The sequence below is a fragment of the Ceratotherium simum genome, chromosome 16 (assembly GCF_057802395.1).
Source record: "Ceratotherium simum simum isolate JZ-2026a chromosome 16, ASM5780239v1, whole genome shotgun sequence".
In the NCBI taxonomy this organism is placed as follows: Eukaryota; Metazoa; Chordata; class Mammalia; order Perissodactyla; family Rhinocerotidae; genus Ceratotherium; species Ceratotherium simum.
In genome coordinates, this window is record NC_141915.1 from 42,205,221 (window position 1) to 42,233,195 (window position 27,975).

Sequence of the window (27,975 nt, forward strand, 5' to 3'; positions counted from 1 at the left end):
AGAGACGGAAGAGAAAGAATTCTCCCCGAGTTTTCTATTAGGCGCCCGCCCGTTTCACCTCTACGTTTCCAGTTACGACTTATTACGTCACAGTGAATGCTGGACTAGGGTCGGAATCGGTACCTGAGGCCGGGATATGAGCGCAAGATAGTGCCTAAAACAGCCGCAAGAAGAGGCCCGTTCCCTCACCCTTTCCACCGCAATGGAAGTCTCTAGTTTTGGTAAATAAAAGGATTGTGAGGAAAAAAACTACGATTTCCAGCATGCATTGCGGATCGAAAGGCCTTCGCCATAGTGTTCCTTGGAAACTGTAGTCTTATGGAGAGGAGCTCCCGACACCGGAAGTGGGCACGATTCTCACGGCAACCCAGTTGATAGATTGAGGAACTCCGCGCGCTTATGCACATCGACAGATATGGATTGGAGTGTAATGTTTTCGCATCTTGAGAGCGGAGAATAGGCTAAAGAACTTACAAGTCCTAGAAAGACTACAATTCCCATCCAACCCCGCGAGTCTCGGGCAAGTAGTCCTCTAAGGTCAGCGACCTGAGGGAACGCAGTGGCCACCTAATTTACCTAGGAAGGGGAAGTCGGCCCCGGCCCACGGCTGCGCACTCGTGGTTCCGCCCCTCTGCCCCAGTGTTTGTTATTGTTGTGCGGCTCAGGAAGCTCTTGTCCCGCCCCCTCCAAGGCATGCTCGACCAATCAGTGGGTGGTGGTTTTGAGGGACAAGTGGTAAGAGCCAGTCATCTTGTCGAAAACTCAGAAACAGGGGACTAGGCCCTGACTCTATCCGCCATGTTAGATTCACCCCGCGGGGATAGCAGCAGAGCTGGCAGCGAACGGTCCTTGCGCTGGCCTCCGGCGGCGCCCCCCGGGGGCGGGAAGCTGGTAAGGAAGCAGCTGCGCTTACCTGGGGGTGGGGTCACGTCGCGCTGAGAGGGCTTGGGGAAGTTCAAGGGAGGGATCCTGCAAAGAAGAGGGGAGATTTTTCCGTGTATGGTGGCAGCCGATCTTTTCAGTGACCGGATGAGAGAGCCCTTCGTGTTCTGAGGGGCCGAGGGGGCGGATACCGCGGGAGGGATGGAGGGTCCGTGGCTCAGAACGCCTGGCTTCTGCTAATGGAAGGCCGAAACTCCCCAGCGCAAAGAGGGCCTAGGCAAAGAAAAGGAAAGCGAGTCCTCCGGGGATGGTGACACTGTCCTGGCGACATGGAGTGTTAGGAAACGATAACTGGAAGACTAGGATGAAGTCTGCTAGGAAAAAAAGATGACACTACCTACACAGCCTCCTCACCCCATCCCCCTCCGCTTTTTGAGAACCTCTTAGGGAAGTCGTCTTGGTCGGGACCTCTGGTATTGGAAAGGCACCGTTTTTACTTTTTTGTCCGACAACCAGCTTTCACATTCACGTTGTAACGTCTGGATAGCCTGTACAGGCCTCTGGTGGAGACAGTAATCAAAGCTCAGGTTCCCGGATCAGCTTTATTAAAGGGACTGTTGATATCCTGAAAAAGTCGACATAGAGGAAAAGCTGACTTGTGTTAAGCAAAGATGAGTAATAGCATGTACTTAGAATAGTTCCAGTTATGAAAGCTGAAGGCCTAGGCTCCAGTTGCTTGACTTTACTGGCTTGAAACCCACAGGGACAGTTGGCGCTAACCATAACTTTGGCATTCCCGCAAGTTCAAGATTAATGCTCTTGCTGAAAGAATTTTCACATATAAACCAAACAAATAGGCAGTTCTTTATGGAGACCTGGATATGGTCCAGCTAAACTAGAATCCCCCACTTCCTGTTTTCTCCTCATCAGCAGACCAGCTGGATGAGCTAGAATATTTGAACTAATTTCCAATTGTGTAATTTGAGAAAAGATTAGTTTTCTTCTGGACTCTCAAAAGTGTGGAAGTGTGTTTCTCAGAAGTTGAAAAGTGAGAATGTGTTTCAGAATATCCACTTATGGCAAACTGACTCAGTCACTTCATTTCCCTCATTTTTTACCCAAGATTCTGGGAAGTGGACAGTAAGTAATTCTGTCCAAATTTTCAAGACCCCAAGAATTGCATTCTAAATGAATGAATACTTGATGTCAGCAGGATTGGTGCTAGAAACTGGTATTCTTTGGTGGTGAACTTGGCTCTAGGTGGAAAAAATGAGAAGATAATTGTCTTTGGATTTAAAAAAGTCTCTGATCCTCAGAGAGTTCAAGGTCCTTTTTAATGACAATCTCAGTTACATTGTTTCACAGGGCAGTGCATTATACCGAGGAAAACAGGACTGCTTTAGGTTCTAAAAACTGATTTATTGTAATAATTTTTATATATGAGTAATGTTTTTAAAGAACTTGCACACACATTCTTATTTGATCCTTATGATAGCATTGTGATGTAGGCAAAGCAGAGATATTAGACCTGTCTTACAGATTAAGAAACAGAAGCTCAGAGGTTACATGACTTGCTCACAGTTAGATGCTAGTAGTGTGCCAGAGCTGTGTCTGGAACCCAACTCTTCTCAACCCTTGTGCTCCTTCCCCCCATTACACTGGAAACTCCTGGGATTTAATCTTATTCACCTCCTGTCTCCTGTGCCTGAGAGCAGAGCAGAATCTGGCTCTTTGTAGATGCTTACTAAAGATTTGTTGATGAATATATTTAAAAGCTGACGTTTTTCATTACAACTTATATTTAGATTTAAACAAACTATTTTTTCATAAAGTCTGAAAAAGAAACCAACTTAACCCATTGGTAAACAAAATCTTTAATTAAAAACAACTAACTGGGGGCTGGCCTGGTGGCCGAATGGTTAAAGTTCTGTGTGCTGTGCTCAGTGGCCTGGGTTTGTGGGCTCAGATCCCAAGCTTGGACCTACTCCACTCATGAGCCATGCTGTGGAGGCATCCTGCATGCAAAACAGAGGAAGATTGGTACAGATGTTAGCTCAGGGCGAATCTTCCTCACAAAAAATAAAAAAACAAAAAACAACAACCCAACTAACCAGAGTAGACATTCAGTTAAGGAATTGTTAACTTCTTAGGCATGATAATGGTATCATGGTTATGTTTTTAAAAATTCATATCTTTTGGGGCCGGCCCCGTGGCTTAGCGGTTAAGTGCGTGCGCTCCGCTACTGGTGGCCCGGGTTGGGATCCTGGGCGCGCACCGACGCACCGCTTCTCCAGCCGTGCTGAGGCCGCGTCCCACATACAGCAACTAGAAGGATGTGCAACTATGACACACAACTATCTACTGGGGGCTTTGGGGAGAAAAAGGGAAAAAAAGGAGGAGGATTGGCAATAGATCTTAGCTCAGGGCCGGTCTTCCTCAGCAAAAAGAGGATTGGCATGGATGTTAGCTCAGGGCTGATCTTCCTCACACACACACACAAAAAAAGTAGTTAAAAAAAAATTTCATATCTTTTAAAGGTACACGCTCAATTTTATGGATGCAGTGATGGCCGTCTGTCAAAATAATCCAGTAGGGAAAGAATATTGCTGTAGCAGGATTAGTCCTGAGTTGATGTTAATTATGGAAGATAGCTGATGGGTCCGTCCATAGGAGTTCATTATATGTTAATCTTTCTTAATGTCTCTTCTTTTGTATAGGTTTAAATTTTCCCATAATAATTTTTTTTAATTAGATTACCATGGTTTAACTAAAACATGAGTTGACTACAGTCAATCCATATTGGGGGGGATTGAGGGGATACAGGGGTATAGATGAAATGAGGGTACCCTTGAGTTGATTGTTCTAGTTAGATGTTCATTACTCTCCACTTTTTTGGAGAAATTCTCCATAAAAGAAACAAGACTACAAAAAACCCCACATAAATTTGGATGAAGGGTGTTGAATGCTACCTCTGTGTAGTTTCTTGGCTAGTGTTTCCACCTGTAAATTGTTAAAATTGATCTAATAGAGAACCTGGGTTGCTCAATTTAGGAAAAGGCTGCTTTTCTCAGAAAAATGTAGAATGTCACTTTCAAGTTATAAGAATGTCCCTGAAGGCCTAATCTGTCTTGTTCATCTTGGTGTCCTGCTACTAGCAGATATTCAGTAAGTATCTGATTAACTAATCATTATAAAGTTCCATAAAATCCTAAAGGATTTTACAAATGTTAGAAGATTTCTGTGAGTGTGGCCAAAATTTACACTCTCTCAGCAAACATTAACAGTCAGATTTGTTTTAAAGTACCCACTAGATTATAAATAGCAGAAGAGCAGGGACATTGTCTTCTCATTCATTGCTGTGTCCTCCTAGCCTAACCCTTATTAGGTCCTCACAAGTATTTGTTGAATGAATGTTTATGCAATTTATAGAACCCCTTCTAATGTGTTTTCTCTCTCTTCATTCCTCCTCTCAACTCTAGCCCCACAGCATGGAACCACAGGTTACTCTAAATGTGACTTTTAAAAATGAGCCTCAAAGCTTTCTGGTTTCTGATCCAGAAAATACAACTTGGGCTGATGTCGAAGCTATGGTGAGTGTTACTTTTTGTTTCTCCATCCTTTAAGCCTAGATGTTTTTTCCAACGGTAATTATTTTTCAATGGTGTTGTTTCCTAGCAGTAAAGTCTGTCATATTTACCATTTCTGGGCCTTTTGGAAAATTATTATTATTATTATTATTATTTTTTTTTTTTTTAATAATTTTATTTATTTATTTATTTTTTCCCCAAAGCCCCAGTAGATAGGTGTATGTCATAGCTTCACATCCTTCTAGTTGCTGTATGTGGGACGCGGCCTCAGCGTGGCCGGAGAAGCGGTGCGCCGGTGCACGCCCAGGATCCGAACCCGGGCCGCCAGCAGCGGAGCGCGCGCACTCAACCGCTAAGCCACGGGGCCGGCCCTGGAAAATTATTTTTGAGAGGAGGTTCAATATTCATATAGGAGATGTGCTCTCGTAAAGGGAACAAACAAATTCCTTTTTAAGAGTTTAGAAAAGAAAAGTGGAGTTATTTTTTTAAGTGAGATAGGACTTAGAAAACCTGTTAATTTTAGAAACAGTCTGAGGAATGATTTGGTGTGGGCCCCACCCTAACCAGGCCCCAGAAGAATGTCCTTTTGCCTGAGAGCAGGTATGTTACTGTGGTTTGTGAACCACTAGGCATATAACTTGTGTTTTGCAAGAGCTGACTGATTGCTTTTATTGCTAGGTCAGAGGTTGAGTATCTCAGAGTTGGATAAAAACTCCCACAGGTGCTTAGACAACAGCTCACCTATTCCTTTTTTTGTTGTTAATGCTTTTCCTTCTCTGGTTTGCCCTTTGTACTCTTCTGGTTTTGTTTGGTTTGCAGTAGTGAATGTTTTACTTCCTGTGTAACTGTTTATTTAATGAAACCCTTTGGTAGAAACCTACTTTTACCTGGTTGATGAAAACCTACTTCCTTCTGATCATGTGTTATGGTAACTAAAAAGGAAAAGAAATGGCAAGAGACCTCGAAAGATGATCTGATCTTGTCCTCTGTCTTCCAGCAAATATTTCTTGATACTGTCCTAGACAGATGGTTATCCAGCAAGTTGGATCTTGTTTGTCGAATGATCTGAAAAATCAAACACAGTTATCTTTCTTTTTCTAGTGGTTAAATAAGCTGACAGCTTGCCTTTTTTCTTTATTGTAAATTTTTAATTTTAAAAGTGTAATACATGCCCGTTATAAGAAGTGAAACAATCCAAAAGTGTATAAAGAAAATGTTAATATCCCTCTACTCCCCCCTCCCTCCATCCACTATTCCCACCTCTTTGGGGTAACCAATGTTAACAGCCCCGTATGTACTTACCCACATTTTTCCTGTTCATACGGATATCATACTAGAGTCATACTATAAACATTATTCTGCAGCTTGCTTTTTTTACCCAACAGTATATTATAGATATAATTCTCAATGAATAGGTAAGGATCCAAGCTCATTCTTTTTTTTTTTAATATTTTTTTTTTTATTATTTTATTTTATTTATTTATTTTTTGTGAGGAAGATCAGCCCTGAGCTAAGATCCGTGCTAATCCTCCTCTTTTTGCTGAGGAAGACTGGCTCTGAGCAAACATCTATTGCCAATCCTCCTCCTTCCCCCCCCCCCCCCAAGCCCCAGTAGATAGTTGTATGTCATAGTTGCACATCCTTCTAGTTGCTGTATGTGGGACGCGGCCTCAGCATGGCCGGGGAGGCAGTGCGTCGGTGCGCGCCAGGGATCCGAACCTGGGCCGCCAGCAGCGGAGCGCGCACACTTAACTGCTAAGCCACAGGGCCGGCCCTCAAGCTCATTCCTTTTAAAGCTATAGATTGTCTACAGTATTATTGGTATTGATGTACTGTAATTTAACCATCTGCTATTAAAAGATTGTTTCTGGGTTTTTTTTTAATTGAGATATAATTGACAGGACATTATATTAGTTTCAGGTGTACAACATAATGATTCTATATTTGTATATGTTGCGAAATGGTCACCACAATAAGTCTAGTTAACATCCATCACCACGTAGTTACAAATTTTTTTTTCTTGTGGTGAAAACTTGTAAGATCTACTCTCTTAGCAACTTTCAAATATACAGTACAGTATTATTAACTATAGTTACCATGCTGTACATTACATACCTAGGACTTACTTATTTATAACTGGAAGTTTGTACCTTTTGACCACCTTCAGCCATTTCACCCACCTTCTACCCCTGCCTCTGGCAACCATCAATGTGTTCTCTGTATCCTGAGTTCATTGTTTGTTTGTTTTTAAGATTCCACCTGTAAGTCAGATCGTACAGTATTTGTCTTTCTCTGTCTGACTTACTACATTTCACTTAACATATTGCCCTCAAGGTCAAAAAGGTTTTTTTACCACTATAAAACTACAGGAGATATCTCTTTGTATATATAACTTATGATGCACTGTTCTATAGATAAAGTTTCTCAAAGAGAGATTAATGAGTCACAAGGCATGTAATTTTAAATTTTAGTGGATACTGCCAGGTGCTTTGCAGAACAGTGGTAGCACCTCACAGAAATATATGACAGTGCCCTGAATTTTTACAACATTGGATGTTATGGGTTTAAAATTTTTTGCCATTCTGTTCAGATGACATCTCATTGTTTTAATTTGCATTGTTCTGCCTACCATTAAGGTTGAACATCGTTTCATATATTTGTTAGGCATATCTGATTCTTCTTCTATGAAATTTCTGTACATTTTTGCCCACTTTTACCTGGGTTGTTAACCTTATGATTAGCAGTTTTACAGATGCTCTTTTTGTATTGCAGATATTAACCCTTCACCTGATGAGTTGCAAATATTTTTCCCAGTCTATTGTTTGTCTTTTGACTTTGTTTATGGTGGGACTTTTTTTACCATATAAAATGATTGATTTTTATGTAATGGAATATGCCCATCCTTTCTTTTATGACTTCTGGGTTTCTTTTACAAGCTGCCTTTTTGATATCTTGATCATATAATATGTACATTTCATTTGCAGGTAAAAGTTTTATTTGATCTGAACACTATTCAAATAAAATACCTGGATGAGGAAAATGAAGAGGTAAAGTATGTTATGGTACCCATGGCCAGGTATCTTATTTCTCAAGAGTGATGTGGGGCTCCAAAAATTCAGAAGTGTTTATCTCATTTGTGTAGTGGTTTAAATGTATTTGATAATTACATGTTCTAAGCCAACTTGTGGCATCTGAGATGGAGTTGAGAAATACAGAAGTAACATTGAAGAAGAAAATCTGAGAGAGAACTTTTATTTTTATTTTTTATTTTTTTTATAATTTTATTTATTTATTTTTTTCCCCCAACTATCTTTTGCCCAGTAGATAGTTGTATGTCATAGCTGCACATACTTCTAGTTGCTCTATGTGGGACGCGGCCTCAGCATGGCCGGAGAAGCGGTGCGTCAGTGCACGCCCGGGATCTGAACCGGGGTCGCCAGCAGCAGAGCGTGCACACTTAACTGCTAAGCCACAGGCCGGCCCTGAGAGATAACTTTTAAAACTATATAGTGATCGTTAGTTCAAATATATCACAAGCTGCCATTTATTTATAATAATAAAAATAATAATGACAAACCTTTATTGGGTGGTTACAATGTGTCAGACTAACAACAATACTGTGTATTATGTACATTATCATCTCTCTCTTACCCATGAAGAAACCAAGGCACAGAGAGGTTAAGTAACTTGCCCAAAGGCACAAAAGCTTAGTAGTAGTAGTGTAGGGGTTCAGTCCATACCCTCTGGCTCCAGAGCCCTTGCATCTATCTATCCTGTGAGGCTGGTCATAGTAAATGCTCAATTGATGAGACGTTTATAATTCACTGTTGCTTTTTTCCTTTTACAGGTATCCATCAACAGTCAAGGTGAGTCCTGAGAGAACCTAGTCAGCTTTATTTAAAAGTCTTAATCTGTTCATGGGCGTATGCATTTCCATTTACACTCAACTGTTGTTGCGATATTCATTTTAGAATGGAATTTGGTATACAAATAAATTGACATTGCACTCACTCATCCATGGACATTAGTTACAGAGCAGATTTTTATTTTATAGCAGTTTTTTGTATGTAGGTTAGTGCCTTTTGTTGGACCTTAAGGACAACTTTAGTGGGCGGTTCTCTTATGTTTAAGATGCTAATCTTCTGAAAATATGCCTCCCCGTTCAACACGTAACTTGTTCTCCTGGTGCTTGCGTTTGTCGCTGACCTGTTATGTATGTTAATGTCAACTTACAAACAAGTGGTATTCCAGGAGCTTATTTATAAGATGGGTGGTTGTTCAGAGCTCAGAGTGCATTTTCACACAGGAACAATGTTATATTTGAAGGTTAGGTTCCCAAGCTAGCCCCCAAAAGCTTATTTTAACCAGCCGAAATGATGGTATTAACACTCTTCATGAACCTCCCTTGAGTCCTGAGCTTCACTAAGCCTACTGTGAGGGAGCTGGGTTGAGGTTTTGTAACTAGAAGGCTCCAATAGCAGAGAGAGAGGGATTTAAGCAGGAGAATTAATCTGCAAGTAGCTTCTATTTGCAGTGGGAAGAGAAGGGAGTTTGTCAGCAAAAAGGCAGTAGCTGTTCACGTATAAGGATTGTGAGCTAAGAATTCTTAAAAGTAAGGATTGGCTGTACTTAATAGAATCTTTTGGGCTGGTGAAGAAATATGACAGTGTGTATTTTTTGTCCTTTTAGGAGAGTATGAAGAAGCGCTTAAGGTAACAGTTATTTCATCTTATTTTTAAATAATTTTTAAAATATTTATTTCCTGGGACTGGCCCCGTCGCACGCCCCACTTTGGGGGCCTGGGGTTCACGGGTTCGGATCCTGGGCACGCACCAACGCACCGCTTGTCAAGCCATGCTGTGGCAGCGTCCCATATAAAGTGGAGGAAGATGGGCACAGATGTTAGCCCAGGGCCGGTCTTCCTCAGCCAAAAGAGGAGGATTGGCTACAGATGTTAGCTCAGGGCTAATCTTCCACACACACACACACACACACACACAGACACGTTTAAAATGCTACTGAAGGGCCGGCCCGGTGGCTTAGCGGTTAAGTGCGTGCGCTCCGCTGCTGGCGGCCTGGGTTCGGATCCTGGGTGCGCACCGACACACCACTTCTCCGGCCATGCTGAGGCCGCGTCCCACATACAGCAACTAGAAGGATGTGCAGCTATGACATGCAACTATCTACTGGGGCTTTGGGGGGATAATAAATAAATAAGTAAAATCTTTAAAAAAATAAATAAATAAATAAATAAAATAAAATGCTACTGAAGAACACAAAGAGTTGAGTAAATAAAAAGTATAATCTATTAAAAAAAATTGGGCCGGCCCCGTGGCTTAGCGGTTAAGTGTGCACACTCCGCTGCTGGGGGCCCAGGTTTGGATCCTGGGTGCGCACTGACGCACCGCTTCTCTGGCCATGCTGAGGCCGTGTCCCACATACAGCAACTAGAAGGATGTGCAACTATGACATACAACTCTCTACTGGGGCTTTGGGGGAAAAATAAATAAATAAAACAAAATAAAAATTTATTTCCTAAAACTTGAACCTGAATTCCATTAGCCATGGGGAAAAACTAATGAATATAAACACAGAAAAACCTATTTTTAGGGAGACTTATGATGAGTTGGGCATACATACCACTCAGTAAAAGGCAACTCTTTTTTTTTTTTTTTCCGCTGAGGAAGATTTGCCCTGAGCTAACATCTGTGCCAGTCTTCCTCTCCTATATATGGGGTGCCACTGCCACAGCATGGCTGGTGAGTGGAGTATGTCTGCACCCAGGATCTGAACCCACGAACCTGGGACGCCGCAGTGGAGCACGCGGAACTTGAACCGCTTGGCCACGGGGCTGGGCCCAAGGCAGCTCCTAATATAAAGGTTCTTTCCAGTTATTGTCCCATCTCATTGCTGGTCTTGGTGCCACCATCCTAGCATTTAAAAATAGAACTTTCTGGAATGATGCTTTCTGGTTCAATTTTTCATCTCCTTCCTTCACCTTATTCCCTTATGGAATGTTACAGTATAATGTGGGAGAATTTTAAGTATAAACCATCCAGTTACAAACCATCTTTCGTTTGTTGGTGATGAATTAGAGCATCCTTGAAGTCACTTCCTTAAGGTGTGCCAAGTTGTCCTTTCGTTACCACCTTTGTAATTAAGGCTTTTCTTTATTTTTTTTTTTTATTTTTTTTTTTAAAGATTTTATTTATTTTATTTTTCCCCCCAAAGCCCCAGTGGATAGTTGTATGTCGTAGCTGCACATCCTTCCAGTTGCTGTATGTGGGACTCGGCCTCAGGATGAAGGGAGAAGTGGTGCCTCGATGCGCACCCGGGATCCGAACCCGGGCCACCAGCATCGCAGCGCGCGCACTTAACCACCAAGCCACAGGGCCGGCCCAAGGCTTTTCTTTAATGTTTGACTATCCTTTATGAACTAATCCCAGACTAAGCTATTTTCCATAATCATTTTTGGTCTAGGAAAGGAAAGGCAAGATTTTTTTAAATCAGGAGCTGGATTTACCATTTTTGGTTTCTGATCAAAACTGCTATTTGGGGTGCCACTTGTTTCAACAGGTTAGCCAATGTCATCTTGGTTTTTGCTCAGAAATCCTTATTTACTAGCTAGTCTCTTGTTTTGGACATTCAGGCCCTTTCCTGGTTTCTCTTAGTTGAGATGCCCTTCTCTGTAAATAATTCCTCATGCTTCATGATTTCCCTCTACTCCAATTTTCACGTGGTCTTCCTGTTTCCTCTTTGCTTTTATGCTGTTCTAACGAGTTGTTCCCCACACCCCTTCACTCTTGTCCAACTCTTCCTGGCTTTTCTCTTTCCCTATTCTCAGAAGCTACAGTAATTTCACCAAAACAGTCTTCTAAGTTAGATCTTCAAAACTCGTCTACCTTTCCCACAGCCTCTATCAGTTTACCTATTCAGTGAGAAATCTCGGACCTCAGGAGTCTAGAGTTTCTATAAGCCTGTCTTTCCCTAGGAAGCAAGGCTTTTCGTACATTTTTTTTTATATAGTACTATATAATACTTAAGATTCCATGTTTATACGTTTCAACACATTTTATTGTAGTCATTTCATGAGCAATGTTTTCCACAGACTCTACCAAACATTTTATGAAAAGCTTTTTGGTTTGTGGTCTAGAATTGGCAATAGGGATTGGCAAACTATAGCCAGTGGACTGGCCATATATTTTTATAAATAAAGTTTTATTGGAACACAGCCACACCCATTCATCACGTATTGTCTGTGGCTGTTTTTGTGCTACAACAGCAGAGTTGAGTAATTAGGACAGAAACTGTATGGTCTGCAAGCCTAAAATATTTATTATGTGACCCTTTAAGAAAGTTTGCTGGAGGCCGGCCCCGTGGCATAGTAGCTAAGTTCAGCCAGCTCTGTTTTGGCGGCCTGGGTTTGGAACCCCAGGCGTAGATGTACACCACTCGTCAGCCGTGCCGTGGTGGTGACCCACATCCAAAATAGAGGAAGATTGGTACAGATAGATGTTAGCTCAGGGCTGATCTTCCTCAAGCAAAAGAAGAGGAGGATTGGCGACAGATCTTAGCTCAGGGCAAATCTCTCCCAGGAAAAAAATAAAGTTTGCTGATCCTTAATCTAAAATAATAGCTTTCAGACTTTTTGGCCATAGAATGCTATTTTTAAATGGAATTTTAAGAAGTCTAATGTGTAAAAATAGATGAAAGAACAGTTCTCATCACTGGGTGACAAGTTGGGGGAGCTAGAATCCCATGACTTGATCCTTCATCTCTGCTTGGACACTGGAGTACCTTCATAGAACCTCAAACGCCCCTTGAAGTAGAGTTTCCAAAATAAAATTTTTAAGAAGATGCTCTTCAAAAAGAGGTGACTACTTAGGAGGCATACTTTCCAAAATACCATTCTTAGTAGGAAAGTAAACGCTTAAGTATAGGACATAGCTTTAAGTTTCTCCAGTTATAGTAGTCTAGGATTGACTTTTTTTTTTTTTTTTTTTTTTTGGTGAGGAACATCAGCCCTGAGCTAACATCCATGCTAATCCTCCTCTTTTTGCTGAGGAAGATCGGCTCTGAGCTAACATCTATTGCCAGTCCTCCTCCTTTTTCTCCCCAAAGCCCCCGTAGATAGTTGTATGTCACAGTTGTACATCCTTCTAGTTGCTGTATGTGGGACACGGCCTCAGCGTGGCCGGAGAAACGGTGTGTTAGTGCGCGCCTGGGATCCGAACCCGGGCCACCAGTAGCGGAGCTCGCGCACTTAACCTCTAAGCCATGGCGCCGGCCCCAGGATTGACTTTTTTGAAAAGTTGAAATTAGAATACATAAGTGGAGTCCTACATAAAAAGCAGTTAAACAGAAAAGTGGTAATCCAGTTAATGAAAACATCTCACCTAATAGAGTGCTACGCTAAAAACCTACTTCGGTGTTTTTAATGAAACCAGTCCTAGGTTAATGTTCTTGGCAAAGAAACAGCAGGTTGAGTATTAACGTAGTATATGTCATTTGATTTAATAAAACATAAATTCTGATATTTTCCAGCGTAATTCACCATACCTCTTCTGTTTAGGTGTCTTTGAAATTTAATTTGGGAAAGGAGAATCACACAGTATGTTTTTATTTCATAACGTGTGCTCTCAGATGGCAGTTAAGCAGGGGAACCAACTGCAGATGCAAGTCCATGAAGCCTGCGGCGTTGGTGATGAAGCCTCCCCCCGAGTTGTGGCAAAACAACGACCAGGTGTGAGGGCAGGGAAGAAGCCACTTGCACATTATTCTTCACTGGTACGAGTCTTGGGATCAGACCTGAAGACCCCAGAGGAGCCTGCAGCACAGGTATGAAGGGAATGGACCTGTCTCCACAGTTTTTCTAACCTTATGTCTCATCGTCTCTGGTCTAAGATATGAGTATTCATCAAAGATTTGGGAGCTATCGTCTGGCTTTTTGAAACTGGTAACTGTGGTTACTTCTGGAGAGGGGGCAAATAGGGTGACGTAGAGACTTCGTTTTCCTTTTATACTCCTTCATACTCTTTTTTTTTTTAGCATATATTTATATTATTTGACAAAAGAAACCTCAAAATAATACATTTCAGGAAAATTATTTTATTTTATTTATTTTTTTTTTGTGAGGAAGATCAACCCTGAGCTAACATCCGTGCTAATCCTCCTCTTTTTGCTGAGGAAGACCAGCTCTGAGCTGACGTCTATTGCCAATCCTCCTCCTTTTTTTTTTTTCTCCCCAAAGCCCCAGTAGATAGTTGTATGTCATAGTTGGACATCCTTCTAGTTGCCGTATGTGGGACGTGGCCTCAGCATGGCTGGAGAAGTGGTGCGTTGGTGCGCGGCCAGGATCCGAACCTGGGCCGCCAGTAGCGGAGCACGTGCACTTAACCACTAAGCCACGGGGCCAGCCCAGGAAAATTATTTTAAATAGAAAAAAAAAAGGTAACCTCCAAGATCTTGGTTGTATTTTCTTGCAGCAGTTTCCACTTGCTCCATGTGATGCAGACCAGCCTCAAGACAAGCCCCCAGACTGGTTCACCAGCTACCTGGAGACAGTGAGTATTCTCTCTGGCTTGGTTGTAGCAGCAGTATTGGCACAGGTGGAACGTGGAAGAAACAGAAAGCTGAACACAGATGCCGCTGTCTCTGGTGCGGGTGAATGAAGGGGGTAGCTAATAATTTCCAAATTAGAGCAGTTCCGGTCAAAAAAGCTCCTAACTTTTGCAATGATGTACCAGAAAAAGAGGGAGTTTAATTCTAAGGATGTAAGGGAAAGGGACAAATCTCTATGCTTGAGAAGGAAGAAGTTAGAAATTTACTCATCAAAAGGATTTCTTGGTATTTTCTTTGAACCAGTTTAGCTGTGGAAGGAATAGACCTTCTTTTGCTATGTTTCTGTCCATTTGTTCAGTAGCTGTTAGCTGTTTATTATGTTCTTGTGTTATACGAGAAACAGTGAGGTTTCAGCTCTATTTGATATCTTCATGCTTTTTCCAGTAGTGGAGCTGAGGTTTGTTTTTCCCATCTTCTCCTCTGTATTCTAGTTCAGAGAGCAAGTGGTTAAAGAAACAGTTGAAAAGCTTGAACAGAAATTACATGAGAAGCTTGTCCTCCAGAACCCATCCTTGAGTTCCTGTCCCTCAGAAGTCTCAATGCCTACTTCAGAGGAAACAGTGTTTTTGCCAGAAAGCCAGTTCAACTGGCATATTGCTTGTAGCAACTGCCAAAGGAGGCTCGTTGGTGTGCGCTACCAGTGCAGGTAAGCAGTAACTTGGGAATAAATAGCTGTTAGTAGACCTCGGAGCAGACCTTCTTGGCATTCTGGGTAGGTAAAGGCAAATTGGGGGTACTCTGTCTCTGAGCATCAGACTTAGCAGCTCTGTAACCACAAGAAAAAATAACTGTTTGAAGGATAACTATTCAGATTGTTGTGTTCATATATACATTTAAATTAACAGAGCCAGACAAAATTATGTTTCCTAAAATAAAATTATAGGTCACCAAGGATTGTCTCCCTTTTGTTCCAAATGCTTTCATATCTTGCTTCCTCCCATGTTGTCCTTTGAAGTAGGTATAGGTTAAGTGTTATTATCCTCATTTTAGTAATTAGACATGGCATGGTCAGGTGACGTGCCCAGGTTACCACCTAGCTGGTAGTAGAGCAAATATGGAAGCCTGGTTTCATATCTCCCTACCTCAGGTATTCCTCACTGTGCCATTCTTTTCCCCACAGCGTATGCCCATCCTACAATATCTGTGAAGATTGTGAATCGGGGCCATATGCCCATGACTCCAACCATGTCCTGCTGAAGTTGCGGAGACCTGTTGTGGGTTCCTCTGAACCGTTCTGTCACTCAAGGTTCTCTACTCCTCGTCTTCCTGCTGCTCTAGAACAAGCCAGGTAAAACCACATGTTAATGGGATGCTTGTTCTCTGGTTGGCTTCTTGGTTCTGGTGACAGGGTATGAATCGCAAAACTACAAATAGTCTCCTTAGTTCTGCTCCTTTCCAAGTTGATGTGCAATGATGGGGACAGTAACACAAAGCTAATGAAATGGAAATGAGAACTATAGAAAGAAGTTAAGAAACTAAACTAGAAGCTGACACTGATGGAGACAACAAGTAATTCAAAATAGCTTCAAGATTTGTTTGTGAGGCTTGTTTTTTAAGACTTTGTTATCTCACAGGCTCCAGAAACAGGTTGACAAGAACTTTCTTAAAGCAGAAAAGCAAAGGTTGCGAGCTGAGAAGAAACAACGTAAAGCAGAGGTCAAGGAACTTAAAAAGCAGCTTAAACTCCATAGGAAGATTCATCTGTGGAATTCGATCCATGGACTCCAGAGCCCCAAGTCTCCTTTGGGTCGACCCGAGAGCCTGCTGCAGTCTAACACTCTGATGTAAGCCCAGAGCCAGGGTGGGATCCAAGCCCTCTAAAACTGGAACTTCAGCCAACTTCTGTCTTATTTTTGACAGCCAACAAATAACACCCAAACCCTTAAAACTTCCCCTTCTCTGATCCTAGTGTTCTTAAAGGGGTTTTGGTAGTTATTCTTGACACTTGCTTTGTTGCCTTCTTCAGAAAGATAGAAACCGGTCAAGTTGAGAACTGGGTGGTGTGAGCTCTTTTCACTGCAGGCAGTCTGGATTTGAAGCAAAAGAAGCCAATGTTTTAAGAGCCTAACTTTCAAGTTGTTTTATTTATGGACCCTTTTAGTTATCCTCCCTAGTGGCTTTTTAGCTTGGGAGTTCTCTGTCCTCTGTTTTTTGAGAATGTTTATTAGTGTTATTTTTAAGGCAAATGCATTAGTACATTCTCAAGAGTCCTGGTCAGCCACTCGAACCACAGTGTTGGATATTCAGAAGCCATCACACCCAACAGCAAGTGACTAAGTATCTGAATTTCTGTTCAGGCTCCCTTTGCAGCCCTGTGCCCCAGTTATGCCAACCTTCAGTGCAGCATTTGTGGATGAGAATTTGCCTGATGGGACTCACCTTCAGCCAGGAACCAAGTTTATCAAACACTGGAGGATGAAAAATACAGGAAATGTAAAGTGGAGTGCAGACACAAAGGTATTGTTTCCCACAGAATGTGAAGATGAAGTGATTTGAAGTGGCAGGGTGCTCAGCTGACAAGCTTTCTTTCTCTTGTCACTGTTCTTTTCAGCTCAAGTTCATGTGGGGAAACCTGACTTTGGCTTCTACAGAAAAGAAGGATGTTTTGGTTCCCTGCCTAAAGGCCGGCCATGTGGGAGTTGTGTCTGTGGAGTTCATTGCCCCAGCCTTGGAGGGAACATACACTTCCCACTGGCGTCTTTCTCACAAAGGCCAGCAGTTTGGCCCGCGGGTCTGGTGCAGCATCATAGTGGATCCTTTCCCCTCCGCAGAGAGCCCTGATAACATTGAAAAGGGTACGATCAGCTCAAGCAAAGCTGATGACCTCACCTGCCAGCAAGAGGTAAGCATTGGAAGGGGTGACTGAAACTAAGCCCACTCACAGCTGGTCATTCTTCCAGAAATCTGGAGAGGCTTGCTTCTTCCTCTCCCCCCAACACACTGATATGCTGATATTGGGCCTAGTCCTCAGGCTGGTTTGTGTGTCCTTAGCATCTTGGTGTAGGCGTCTCTAAATGCTTTTGTATCTCTCTGTGATGATGCCTGGCTAGCCTCTTTGCTGCACGAGAGAAAGCAGGGCGGCCTAGCCTGGCCTGTGGAACTGCTGGACTGATGGCTTTGCTCCTTAACATTCACGTCTCTGGAATATCCCTTGTGTGTTCCCTAAATACTAATGAAGTCTTGCCCTGGTTGTTACTTGGTGCACAGTTTTTTTAGGCAACTTCCCTGTATTAGGTACTTTTTTAGAGTGTTTACTGCTTAAATCTACTTACCCAATGTTAATGTTCTGGCTTTAACTGTTATTACTATAATTGATCTAAGTTGTTGTCATTAGAGGAAGCTAGGTGAAGGGGGTAATGGGAACTCTATGTACTATTTTTGCAATTTTTCTATAAGTCTAAAATTATATCAAAATCAAAAGTTTTAAAATATGTAGAGGTGCAGCAGTGTTTTTGTTTTATGGCAGGCAGTTGTCAGCTTGCCTTTTGAGTTCTGTTGAGGGCCTAAAATTTGTTGCGATGGTTTGTCTCTATAGGAAGCTTTGCTTCTGGCTAAAGAAGAAATTCAACTGGGTGAAGCAGCTGAGCAGATGGAAGGGACAGAAACGTGTATCCCACAGAAGACAAAAAATGTTGCCAGTGAGAGGGAGCTCTACATCCCATCTGTGGACCTTCTGACTGCCCAGGTGGAAAATTGAGCAGTTTGTGAGGCAGGGGACAGAGAACATTGGGAAAAGAGTCTTACCTTATTGAAGAGAAGGTGGTATAGCCATCAGTGGTGCCCAGAAAGTTAGAGAAATGCCCGCTTTGAACTGGTTAGATGCATTGAATGGCCAGGAGATCGTCTATGGAAGCAAGTTTCTAAACTAAATGTTTCCTCATTGAATTGGGAACTCAATCTCGTGCTTCCCCACAACTTCCCTATAGTTGCCTCTTCATTTCTGCTAACTGGTTCACCGTCACCCCCACTGCGTTTTCTCTTTTTCCTGACATTTGCTTATTTGAATGTCTAGTTCCCATTTAACTCTTCTTGTCTTCATTTGACTGGGGTGAGCCCTGAATTTGAACAGAGTTGAATCTAGGGTGATGTGGAACTTAATGGCCTGCAAGTCCCCGCAAGATAAAACATGGCTCCAGGGCCGGCCCCGTGGCTTAGCGGTTAAGTGCGTGCGCTCTGCTGCCGGCGGCCCGGGTTCGGATCCCGGGTGCACACCGAGGCACCACTCCTCCAGCCATGCTGAGGCCGCGTCCCACATACAGCAACTAGAAGGATGTGCAGCTATGACAGACAACTATGTACTGGGGCTTTGGGGGGAAAATAAATAAATAAAATCTTTAAAAAAAAAAAAAAAAAACATGGCTCCAGCGTGCACTGTAAGTAGCCTAACATTGCCTTTTTTTTTTTTTTTCCAGGACCTGCTGTCCTTTGAGCTGTTGGATATAAACATTGTCCAGGAGTTGGAGAGAGTGCCCCACAACACTCCTGTGGGTAAGAATGTCACTCAGTCCACCTTGTTTATTTTATTAACAGGCACAAAAGTACTGCGGCCTAGACTCGGGTAGTTAGGATTTTATTCTGAGGATATGGATGGCAAGGATTTCTCCCACAATGTGATAGTAAAACTGCACCCATGGGTCCATTTTCCCTCTTCTCCCTGTTGTCTGTCAGAGGCAACAATACAAGTTCGTGCAAGGCTTCCTCACCGTAAAAGGACCCTCTTCTTCATTTTTCTCTAGACGTGTCTGTCCCTTTGTTCCTTTACATTCATGGTTCTGTGTCTGCCATGGCCTTCCAGGCCAAACAACTGTTTATGATCCTTCCTCTGTTGATTGATCTGTCCAAGATACTTGTGCACCTGATGGTCTGGAAAACTTCTTTACAACAGGCCTTGAAACACACCTGGGTTTGTTTTAGCCCTCTAGGAGGCAAGAAGCCTGTGAGCTGTTGCTTCTGGACACTGACTATTGATGATGGGGTGCTTTTTCTTGGTTGATTGTTCTCCTGTCTTCATTCTCCAGATATGACTCCCTGCATGTCTCCTCTGCCACATGACAGTCCTTTAATAGAGAAGCCAGGCTTGGGGCAGATACAGGAAGAGAGTGAAGGGCCGAGATTTAAAGCACTTCCTGGTAAGGGGTTAAATATTTGTGAAGTATTTGCGTCCTCCCCTTCCATACCACACCCTGGTTTTACGCATACCCTCTACTGACCTTACCTTAGCGCGTCAATGGGTTTTCTGTACCATCTCGTTTTTTGAAGTTTCCTCACCTTCACAGGGTACAGATAGCAGCTATTCTTGGCATAGTATCAGCATGGTACACAACTGGAGAAAGCTCCTCAGCACTTTAAACACTAAGTGCAGACAAGGTTGGTGTCTTTCAGATTCCACAGCATCAGTGAAGAGGAGGGCTGAGAACATTGCTTCAGTGGAGGAAGCAGAAGATGACCTGAGTGGGACCCAGTTCGTGTGTGAGACTGTAATCCGATCGCTTACCTTGGATGCTGCCCCGGATCACAACCCACCTTGCAGACAGAAGTCCCTGCACGGTGAGTGTCCCTGCATTCCCCTACCCAGCAGGGTGCGCCTGAATTGTGATGGCCAGGTCTGAATACGTGGAAGTGCTCGTCTTCTCTCAGAGTGGAGGGCGGGTGACCTTTGTTAGACTTCGGATCGTGCTTGTTTCTTTAGACTCTGCGTATTCTACCTGACCGTTTTAATTATAGCATCAGGAGCAGAGCAGCCACCGTAACTCATTTCTGCATTTTCTCAGGGGCAGAATTACAGCTGCACGCCACAGAGGAACAGCAGCCAGTGGTGCTGCCTGGATTCTGCAGTAAGGAGTCTTCATGTAAGTTAACAGAGGTCCTCAGTAGAGACCCCCATTGGCAGCTGAGTTGTCTCCTTTCTCCAAGGGCAGCAGTCCAGGAAATGGTGGGCAGAAGCAGGAGTTCCAGACTAAGTTTCATAAGGTTGAATTATGCTGTGATGAATTCCCTTATAACGGAAATTTCTGGGTATTAGATAGGTAGAACTAATACCATGTATTTCAAGAACTATCCAAAAATTCAATTTCTAGTGCATCAAAATAATATAGGAAAAGCTCTTGTATTTATTATAATGAAATTTGACCTATTTAAATATGATTTGTCTCACTTTTGTTTCAAATATACACATATATATTTTTCACATTTGTGCACAAATGCATAACAAAGTCTGGAAGGACTTACACCAAAATGTTCACAGTAGTTATGTCTGATAGGTTTATATTTCCACCCCCCCATCCATGTTTTGCCAATTTTCTGCCATGACTACACATTACTTTGCAAAGAAGAGGAAGAAAGTAGCATGCAGTCCTGCAGTACTCACCACCTAACATTTTCTCTTTTTGCAGCTCTGTTAGCTAGTATATCAGTTTTGATTTGAACCCTATCTCAGTATATTAACCATCATGTGAAGAGGAAAAGGGATAGGGCCTCCTTGTTTTAAGATTATAATGCTGCTCAGGAGCCTGGGTGTTTCTGCCTACTTGTTTTTGTGCACTTAGGTTCTATCCAGCTTTGCATAGGCTTCAAGAGACTTAGAATATGGCCATGACTGTGGGTCCAGCGGCAGCCCTTCCCTGTGGTTTGTCCCTCTCCTCTGGCTTTCATAATTGTAGCTCATGACTCATAAGGCTTTACCAAGTAAGGGTAGTACCAGGGGCTGCTTTTAGCTTATACCTTAAAATTGGTTGCTTCATCCTTTAGTGAAATTTGCCTCACCTGAAGAGGGACCACTTGGAGATGAGAGGGAGGAGATTGTCCATATTGCTGAGGAAGAAGCTGTCGTGGAGGAAGAGGAGGATGAGCTCAAAGATGAAGTTCAGAGTCAGTCGTCTGCTTCTTCAGAGGATTACATCATCATCCTGCCTGAGTGCTTTGACACCAGCCGCCCCCTGGGGGACTCCATGTACAGCTCTGCGCTTTCACAGCCAGGCATGGAGCGAGGGGCTGAAGGCGAGCCTGGGGTTGAGGCTGGGCAGGAACCAGGCAAGGCTGGGGAGAGACCCCCTGGAGGGGAGAACCAGCTGCCGGGGCAGAGCATCAGTGCCATCCTCATGACCTCACAAACTCTGGACACAGTGCCCCTAACCCCAGAGGTGGTGGGGCCTCCACCACAGCTGCCCAGGTACCATCCACATTCCCCTTAGCTGGGCTGTTCTTCAGAAGTAGAATAAAGAGAAGAATCAACTTGATCTCAAAACCCATTTTCTTGTCAGCAGGGGAAGAGACTTATTTCCCATGGTAAAGTCTGAATTTAGATGAATAAAAGTTGAACTTCCCGGTATTTATGGATTCTGGATTTAAAAAAATACTTGTTTTAGTTAACCTTAATTATCTGAGTATAATATGTCTACCTAAGTTTTTATCGTTGAGAGCCAGTTTTTAAACACAAACATCCCTGGACCCTCCCTCCCTGTTTTGTTGATTCATGGGCAAAGTCAGGAAAAACTCATTCTCCTATTAACCTAAAGTAGAATTAGGAAGTTTAATCCATTATGGGAAAAAATATACTATAAAACCAGATGGAAATTATTTTTGCTTTTCTACTGGATCTGTCTGTGTCATCGCTCTCTCATAGTATGGGAAATAGTGGAGCCTTGACTATACTTTAACCCGTTCTCCCAGGGAGCGAGACATTTCCCTTCATCAGCACCACCTGACATGGGGGCAAGTGACCAGACTGAAGCCAGTCTTTCCAGCTTGACTGGCTGAAAAGGAAAACCAGAAGTAGAATGAGCCCTTCTCACCTGATCCCTAAATTCAGACATGTGATCTGGATCAGAAATGTGAAGACTGTAGAGAAATTGACATTGCCTTGCTGTGTTTACTGTTTCTCTACTGTTACCATAGGTTCCTTTTAGACTTACTTTCAACGTTGTGTCTTTCTGAAAGGAGCCCTCCTTATGGACAGCATCATGGTTCTTCAGGAGTGGATTTGCTGGTTACCATACCAGAAGTTTCTTCAGTCCCTGATCAGATCAGAGGTAACAACCAGCCTGAGCTTCATCTCCTTTTCTATGCTCCTTTCTAATGGAAACCAGGTATAAATAGGCACTCTATCTTTGTGATTCTTGGCAGTTTTTATAAACTTGCCCTTTCACTCTGTCTGTGCTCCACTCTCATGCTCTTTTTGCTATTCTCTAGCTTAGTATATATTACATGAGACCTCATAGAGGTCGGCATTGTGCTGTAGTGGGTAGAACACTGGCTTTGGAGCCAGCCCAGTCTGGGTTCCAGCTCCAGCTCCACCTTTCCTCACTGAGTGAGCTTGCACTGGTTCAGCAGGTTTCTAACACCTGTAGCTCTGTTTCCTTATCTGCAAAACAAGGAGAATAGCACCTTGAATTTGTGAGTAAACCGTCAAAGTCACTTCCCACTCTTCCTCAAAAAACAAAACCTAAAAGTACTTAAGAACTAATCAGTGTGATGGGATTATAGAATTAATTTTTGTGATTCAATAAACAGTCACCTTGCATTGCATTCTGGACAGTTTTTCCTTGTCACTTACTTAAGCAACCTGCAAAATTTCCCAAATATTGAAAAAAAAAAAAGACTTTAAACAATGTGATCAGATTGCCACTTGCCTCAAAAATAGCCTTGCTGTGAGAGTTAGGAAACTCTAGGTGCTTACGGATGCTGCATCTAACCTATAGCTCTTTTGCTTTTAGAGCCCAGAGGCTCATCGGGACTTGTAAACAGCAGGCAGAAGAGCTGTGACCACTTAAGGTAACTGGACCTTGTCTAGCCTCTTCAGAAGCAGATGGATATCCTAGTATTGCTTCCGCTTAAATGAGCCTCTCAGAGCGTGTGCCACTTCAGAGAGCAGCGGAGAGCCATCATTCCTTCTTGTTCTTATTTCTCCTAAAGCTTGTGAGCAACACTGAGGGCTAAAGTTGATGTTGAAGAGTGTTCACATTCCATAGACCAGAAAGAAGTGCCCTCAAATTCAGCTCACCCTTTGTACCAGGGGAGAAGGCAGGAAGGTCAAGCCCACTAAGTGCATCTTGGTAACTTTTTCTTAAACACATCTGCCTCTCTGCTCCCACTCATCTCAGAGCAGTGTCAAGGTGGGCTTCCTCCTACGGTGTCCAGAAAAGCACATTTCCTTTGGGAGGTGTTTTCCTCTGAGATGATTATGGAGCAGATAGACTGCCAATACCCCACTGTGCCTTTGACCACATTAATTTTCAGCTGGGACTGAAAGTTGGCACTCTAACCAGAGTGGAGTGTTATCTGCAGTGCCCATATGTTGTGGCAGTAGAGCTGGGCCTTACATCAAACCAAGATTTATAACTATAAAACTGATATGAAAACAATCGCATTCTCTTTTTTTTAATATATATATAATTTTATTTATTTATTTATTTACTTTCCCCCAAAGCCCCAGTAGATAGTTGTATGTCATAGCTGCACATCCTTCTAGTTGCTGTATGTGGGACACGGCCTCAGCATGGCCGGAGAAGCGATGCGTCGGTGCGCGCCCAGGATCCGAACCCGGGCCGCCAGCAGCGGAGCGCATGCACTTAACCGCTAAGCCACGGGGCCAGCCCAACATTCTCTTTTTATATCTGATTTTTTTCTCAAGGAAATCTCATTTTCTTTCACAGAGTAGAGCCCAGATTATCTTGTAGGAAAATAATGGTTTATGTTTCTTTAGGGAGATAATTAGGTTTTCCTCCACAGGTACCACCACCATGGGAACAGCATTGCCGGAGGATTGGTGAAGGGGGCTTTGTCTGTTGCTGCCTCTGCATACAAGGCCTTGTTTGCCGGGCCACCAGTCACCGCACAGGTCAGTGTATGTCTTATTTTCCTGAACCAAATCCAAGTCACCGATGAAAACTATGGCATCTGTCTAGGTTGGAGAGTAGCATGGCATTGTAGAAAGCATGAGCTCTAGGTTTAGTCTTTGGTTAACACACAGCTCTGCCACTCTCTAGCTGTATGACTTTGGCCAAATTCCTTAAGGGAGGAAAGGGAAAGACCTAATGTTTGTTGAGGACCTACTGTGTGTGGGGAGCCCTTCCGGGTGCCGGCGCTACAAGATGAATAAGACACCAGTTCCTGCTCAAAGACGTGGGAAACAAGCAAGGTAAACAGACATTTACAGTGCACTGTAAGAAACTGTGCCGGTGTTCTCAGACAGATGGAACCCCTCAGACTGGGTGTTGGCTGTGGGTGGGACCAGGGAAGGGTTCCTTGTAGATGATGCCTGAACTGAGTCCTAATGGACAAAACAAGTGTCCACCAGGAAGAAGGGATAGGAAGCATTGTAGACAGAGAGTAGCCATTAAAAAGACTTGGAAATGCAAGCCTGGAAGGTGAATTTGGGCTGAGAAGAATAAGAAGAGAAAAGACCAACTGTGTAGGTGGGGTGGTGTGTTAAGTGGTTTGGATTTTATTTTATGGCTCGTGGGAGGAGCCATTGAAGAGTTCTAGGGAAGTAATTAACATGATCAGATTTGTTCTTAGTAAAATAACTCCACTATAGTGTGGAGGCTGATAGAGCCAGTAAAGATATCCTTTTGAGAATCCATATATAGATAGGAAAGAAAGTTAGAAGAGAAATAAAGAGAGAGAAATAGTAGACCTTGGGGACCATGGTTAAGTGGCTAGAAACAAGTCAAGGATAAATCCCAGGTTTCTTGCTCAGGCAATTGATAGTACCATTCATTAAGAGAGGCTACAGGAAGGAGGATATATTTGGGCAGGAGGTCAGTTTGGGATAGTGTTGAATTTGAGGCTCATCCAGGTAAAGTTATCCAGAGTGCAGTTGGATATGTACATGTGGCTCACACGGGAGAGATTTGGCCTGGAGATAAAGTCACTTCTATACAGGTTAGAGCAAGAGCCATGTGATTGGATGAGATTTTCCAGAAAGGAATGGGTAAAGCAAGAAGCAGCCTTGAAAGATCATGGAAAGAAGGAGAGCTTTGCCAAAAAGACTGAGAACTAGGTGGAATGAGGGGAGAGTTCTGTGCTGGAGCTTAGGGAAGGGACTTTTAATGAGGAGGGCATGGCCAAGTGTCAGATGTGGCAGAGAAGTGTGAACGGGTCGAGAGGACTTTGAGAGTGCAAGTATGCCTCACTTTGAAGCAGCCGGACTACAGAGAAAATAGGATACGTAAGGCAGAGAGAAACATCTGTAAAGGTGGGTGAGCCAGTAGCGAAGGAGGTTAACAATCAAGATGAGAGAGGATAATTCATCGAAAAACATTTCTGAGGTGGTAAGAGGTAATGAGATACGAAGCAAAGTACATGTGGAAGGATTCACCTAGAAAGGAAGATAGATATTTATTCTGAAATAAAAGGGAAGAAGGGAACAGTGGAATTAGGTATAGAGGGAAATACCAGAGATTGCTCAACACATTTACATACTTTCTCATCTTAATCTCCTCAACAACCCTGCAAAATAGGAGGTATTCTGTATCTCCATTTTCATAAATAAGGGAATTGATACTCAACACAATTGGTAAGTAAACTTAAGAGTTAGGGTATTCCGAGGATTTAGGAAGGTTATGTGTTATCCCAGGGCTTGGCACAAAGAGGGACGTAAATGAACGTTAGCTCCTTTTTCCCTGTATCGCTTCTATTCTTTAAAAAAAAAAAATGCCAAGGAGGTCGCACAGGATGTAATTTCCCGAGCAGTTTCTTTCCAGTTCCTTTGCATATCTGACTAAATTTCCCATACTATCTTCCCGTAACAGTCTCTTCTCTTGCTTATGCTTGTCCCATCACAATTACCTTTATCTTCAAAGGTTTCCAGAGTATATTTGCTTCTTTTCTTTCGTCTGGCCGAAAATGCTTCCTTCTGAAAGTGCCCTCTGAAGCATTCTCCTCCTAGTTCTAAGGACAGTTCATTAGTTGGCGGTTTTGGGTACGAACACACTTAATCCAAAGCGGAGCCTTCCCAGTCCTTTTACCCCCTCGGAAGACCCATTAGTATCAATACCCTTGCATCTCATTACCTAGTATTTTGAATAACCTGGAAAGATTAGTATGACTTACAAGATAAAAATTTATAAGATAAACAAATTATACAGAAAATTTTCTGCTTTTCTTACTCTACACAGCCAATAGTTTCTGAAGATCAGACAGCAGCCCTGATGGCCCATCTCTTTGAAATGGGATTCTGTGACAGGCAGCTGAACCTAAGGCTGCTGAAGAAACACAATTACAACATCCTGCAGGTGGTGACAGAGCTCCTTCAGGTCAGCAACAACGACTGGTACAGCCACCGCTATTGAGGAGTAACCTTATATTAAATAACTTTGCCTGCTGCCCAGAGATGACATTTATTCTGTTGTTGGGGTGTAGGGTAGAAGCCTTGCTTATTTTTTAATCTGATGAAGCTATATAGAGCCCATCATTGAATTATCAAGACAATACCTGCGTTACAGTATTTTTTGGAGCAAATCAAAGACCAGAACTTAAACTTTCACTTTAGGTATTGAATGAATATTAGGAAGACAGTTTTTCAATTGATTTGGATGAAACTCTTTTCTCCTTTTTAGTGAGTGCATTGAAGAGTATAACTTAAACCTCTTGTAGAACCATTTTTCTTTCTGCTTGTATTGAAGTTAAGTCTTTTTCTTTGGTTAATGTGGATGTTTTTATGAGGATATCTGTTAATTGTCAGTTTCTAAAAGAAACTAACCTTGGAAGTTGTTTTCAGGAATTATTCTCATAACTTCTCTAACTTACCCCAAGCCTCATAGCTATGTGGTACTGAAATGACACCCAGAGCGTGATAGGAACCTTGTTCCTCTTCTCATCTCAAGGAGAAAGTCATTTCCCTGCAAGACTTAGTAATGGCACTGGTATTTTTTAGAGACACCATTAATGCATTGAAGAACATCCACCTTCTGGGTCTCTGCACTTCAGTGAAAGGAGGGCGGAGTGTGCTAATTAACCCACCAGCACCTATTGAGCAGTGTCTATTGTAGTAATTTTGCATACATTTTTCTTTTATTTAAGGGAAAATTTTTCAGTAGGTATTATGGAATATTTTGCTAATTCTATAGAGAAGAAAAAAAAACTTCTGTTAAAGGGAAAAGTAAATTGAACAGTTACTTTTTTTTCTTAATGTCGGGGCAGATCTTATTTACAGTAGAGTGGGGGAAATAGAAACGTGGGAAGTGAAAGGCAGGCTCCTGTGTTAATCGCAATAAAGGTCAGGGCGGGAAAATGAGTGTGTGAGAGGCCTAGGAAATCCTGATGGCTTCTTGAATGTTTGAAATCTGTTCAAAGGCATCTAGTCCCGGAGAGCATAGAACAGGAAGAAGAGGCTGGTGTTTTGCAGAACTTGGTTGGGGGCAAACTCTGACAAACTTTGGGTTTAACCCCAGGATGACTCCCTTGGGTACAATTGGTGAAGGAAGAGGTAACAAAAAACACTAAAAGATATTATTCATGAAAATGACTTACAGAAAAAGAAGAATGTGACCCCCAGCCAGAAGGGGGAAGGATAGTAAAATAGTATTATTTAACCTGGTTGGTATTTATGATGAATGGTTTTTAATTAATCATTTGCCATAATGATGTTTATTTACAGTATAACTCTTGAATGTTATTAAATAAATAGGCCAGGATTCACACTGTAAGCCAGCCAGGCTGTTCATTATTTAAAACGTTTTTATCGGGGCTTCTGGGTAGAGGCTGAGCGGCGAGTATGTGTAATTAATTGGGTTGATTTCGTGCGGGACCTGTCTCGACCATCTAGGTCGCATTGCAGGGGTCCAGGAGGGCCCTGGGGTCCGGTCGTCGGTCCTGTTGTACTTGTACATAACCGCTTAAAGAATGGTGAAATAAAGGTTCTTTGAAACTCGTGCCTGTACTGTCT

At 42.6% G+C, this 27,975-nt stretch overlaps 1 protein-coding gene across 5 annotated transcripts; it reads left to right on the top strand.

Annotated features, from left to right (window-relative positions):
* Positions 1-149: 149 nt before the first annotated feature.
* On the top strand, positions 150-27,962 carry NBR1 (NBR1 autophagy cargo receptor). Of its 5 annotated transcripts, none has more exons than XM_014790634.2 (22): positions 150-537; positions 4,362-4,472; positions 7,454-7,516; positions 8,317-8,335; positions 9,159-9,181; positions 13,113-13,307; positions 13,955-14,032; positions 14,522-14,736; positions 15,211-15,378; positions 15,665-15,874; positions 16,388-16,547; positions 16,642-16,932; positions 17,626-17,775; positions 18,503-18,578; positions 19,109-19,219; positions 19,473-19,637; positions 19,862-19,939; positions 20,838-21,258; positions 22,026-22,117; positions 22,802-22,859; positions 23,817-23,925; positions 26,207-27,962. In XM_014790634.2, the coding sequence occupies exons 2-22, from the start codon at positions 4,371-4,373 to the stop codon at positions 26,378-26,380; spliced, it is 2,958 nt and encodes a 985-aa protein (XP_014646120.1). In that variant the 5' UTR covers positions 150-537; positions 4,362-4,370; the 3' UTR covers positions 26,381-27,962. The 5 variants fall into 5 exon arrangements, with proteins under 5 accessions (XP_014646120.1, XP_087297339.1, XP_014646119.1 ...); XM_014790633.2 differs by lacking the exon at positions 150-537 and adding an exon at positions 598-891 and having other exon boundaries at positions 13,958-14,032; XM_014790632.2 differs by lacking the exon at positions 150-537 and adding an exon at positions 599-891.
* Positions 27,963-27,975: the final 13 nt, after the last annotated feature.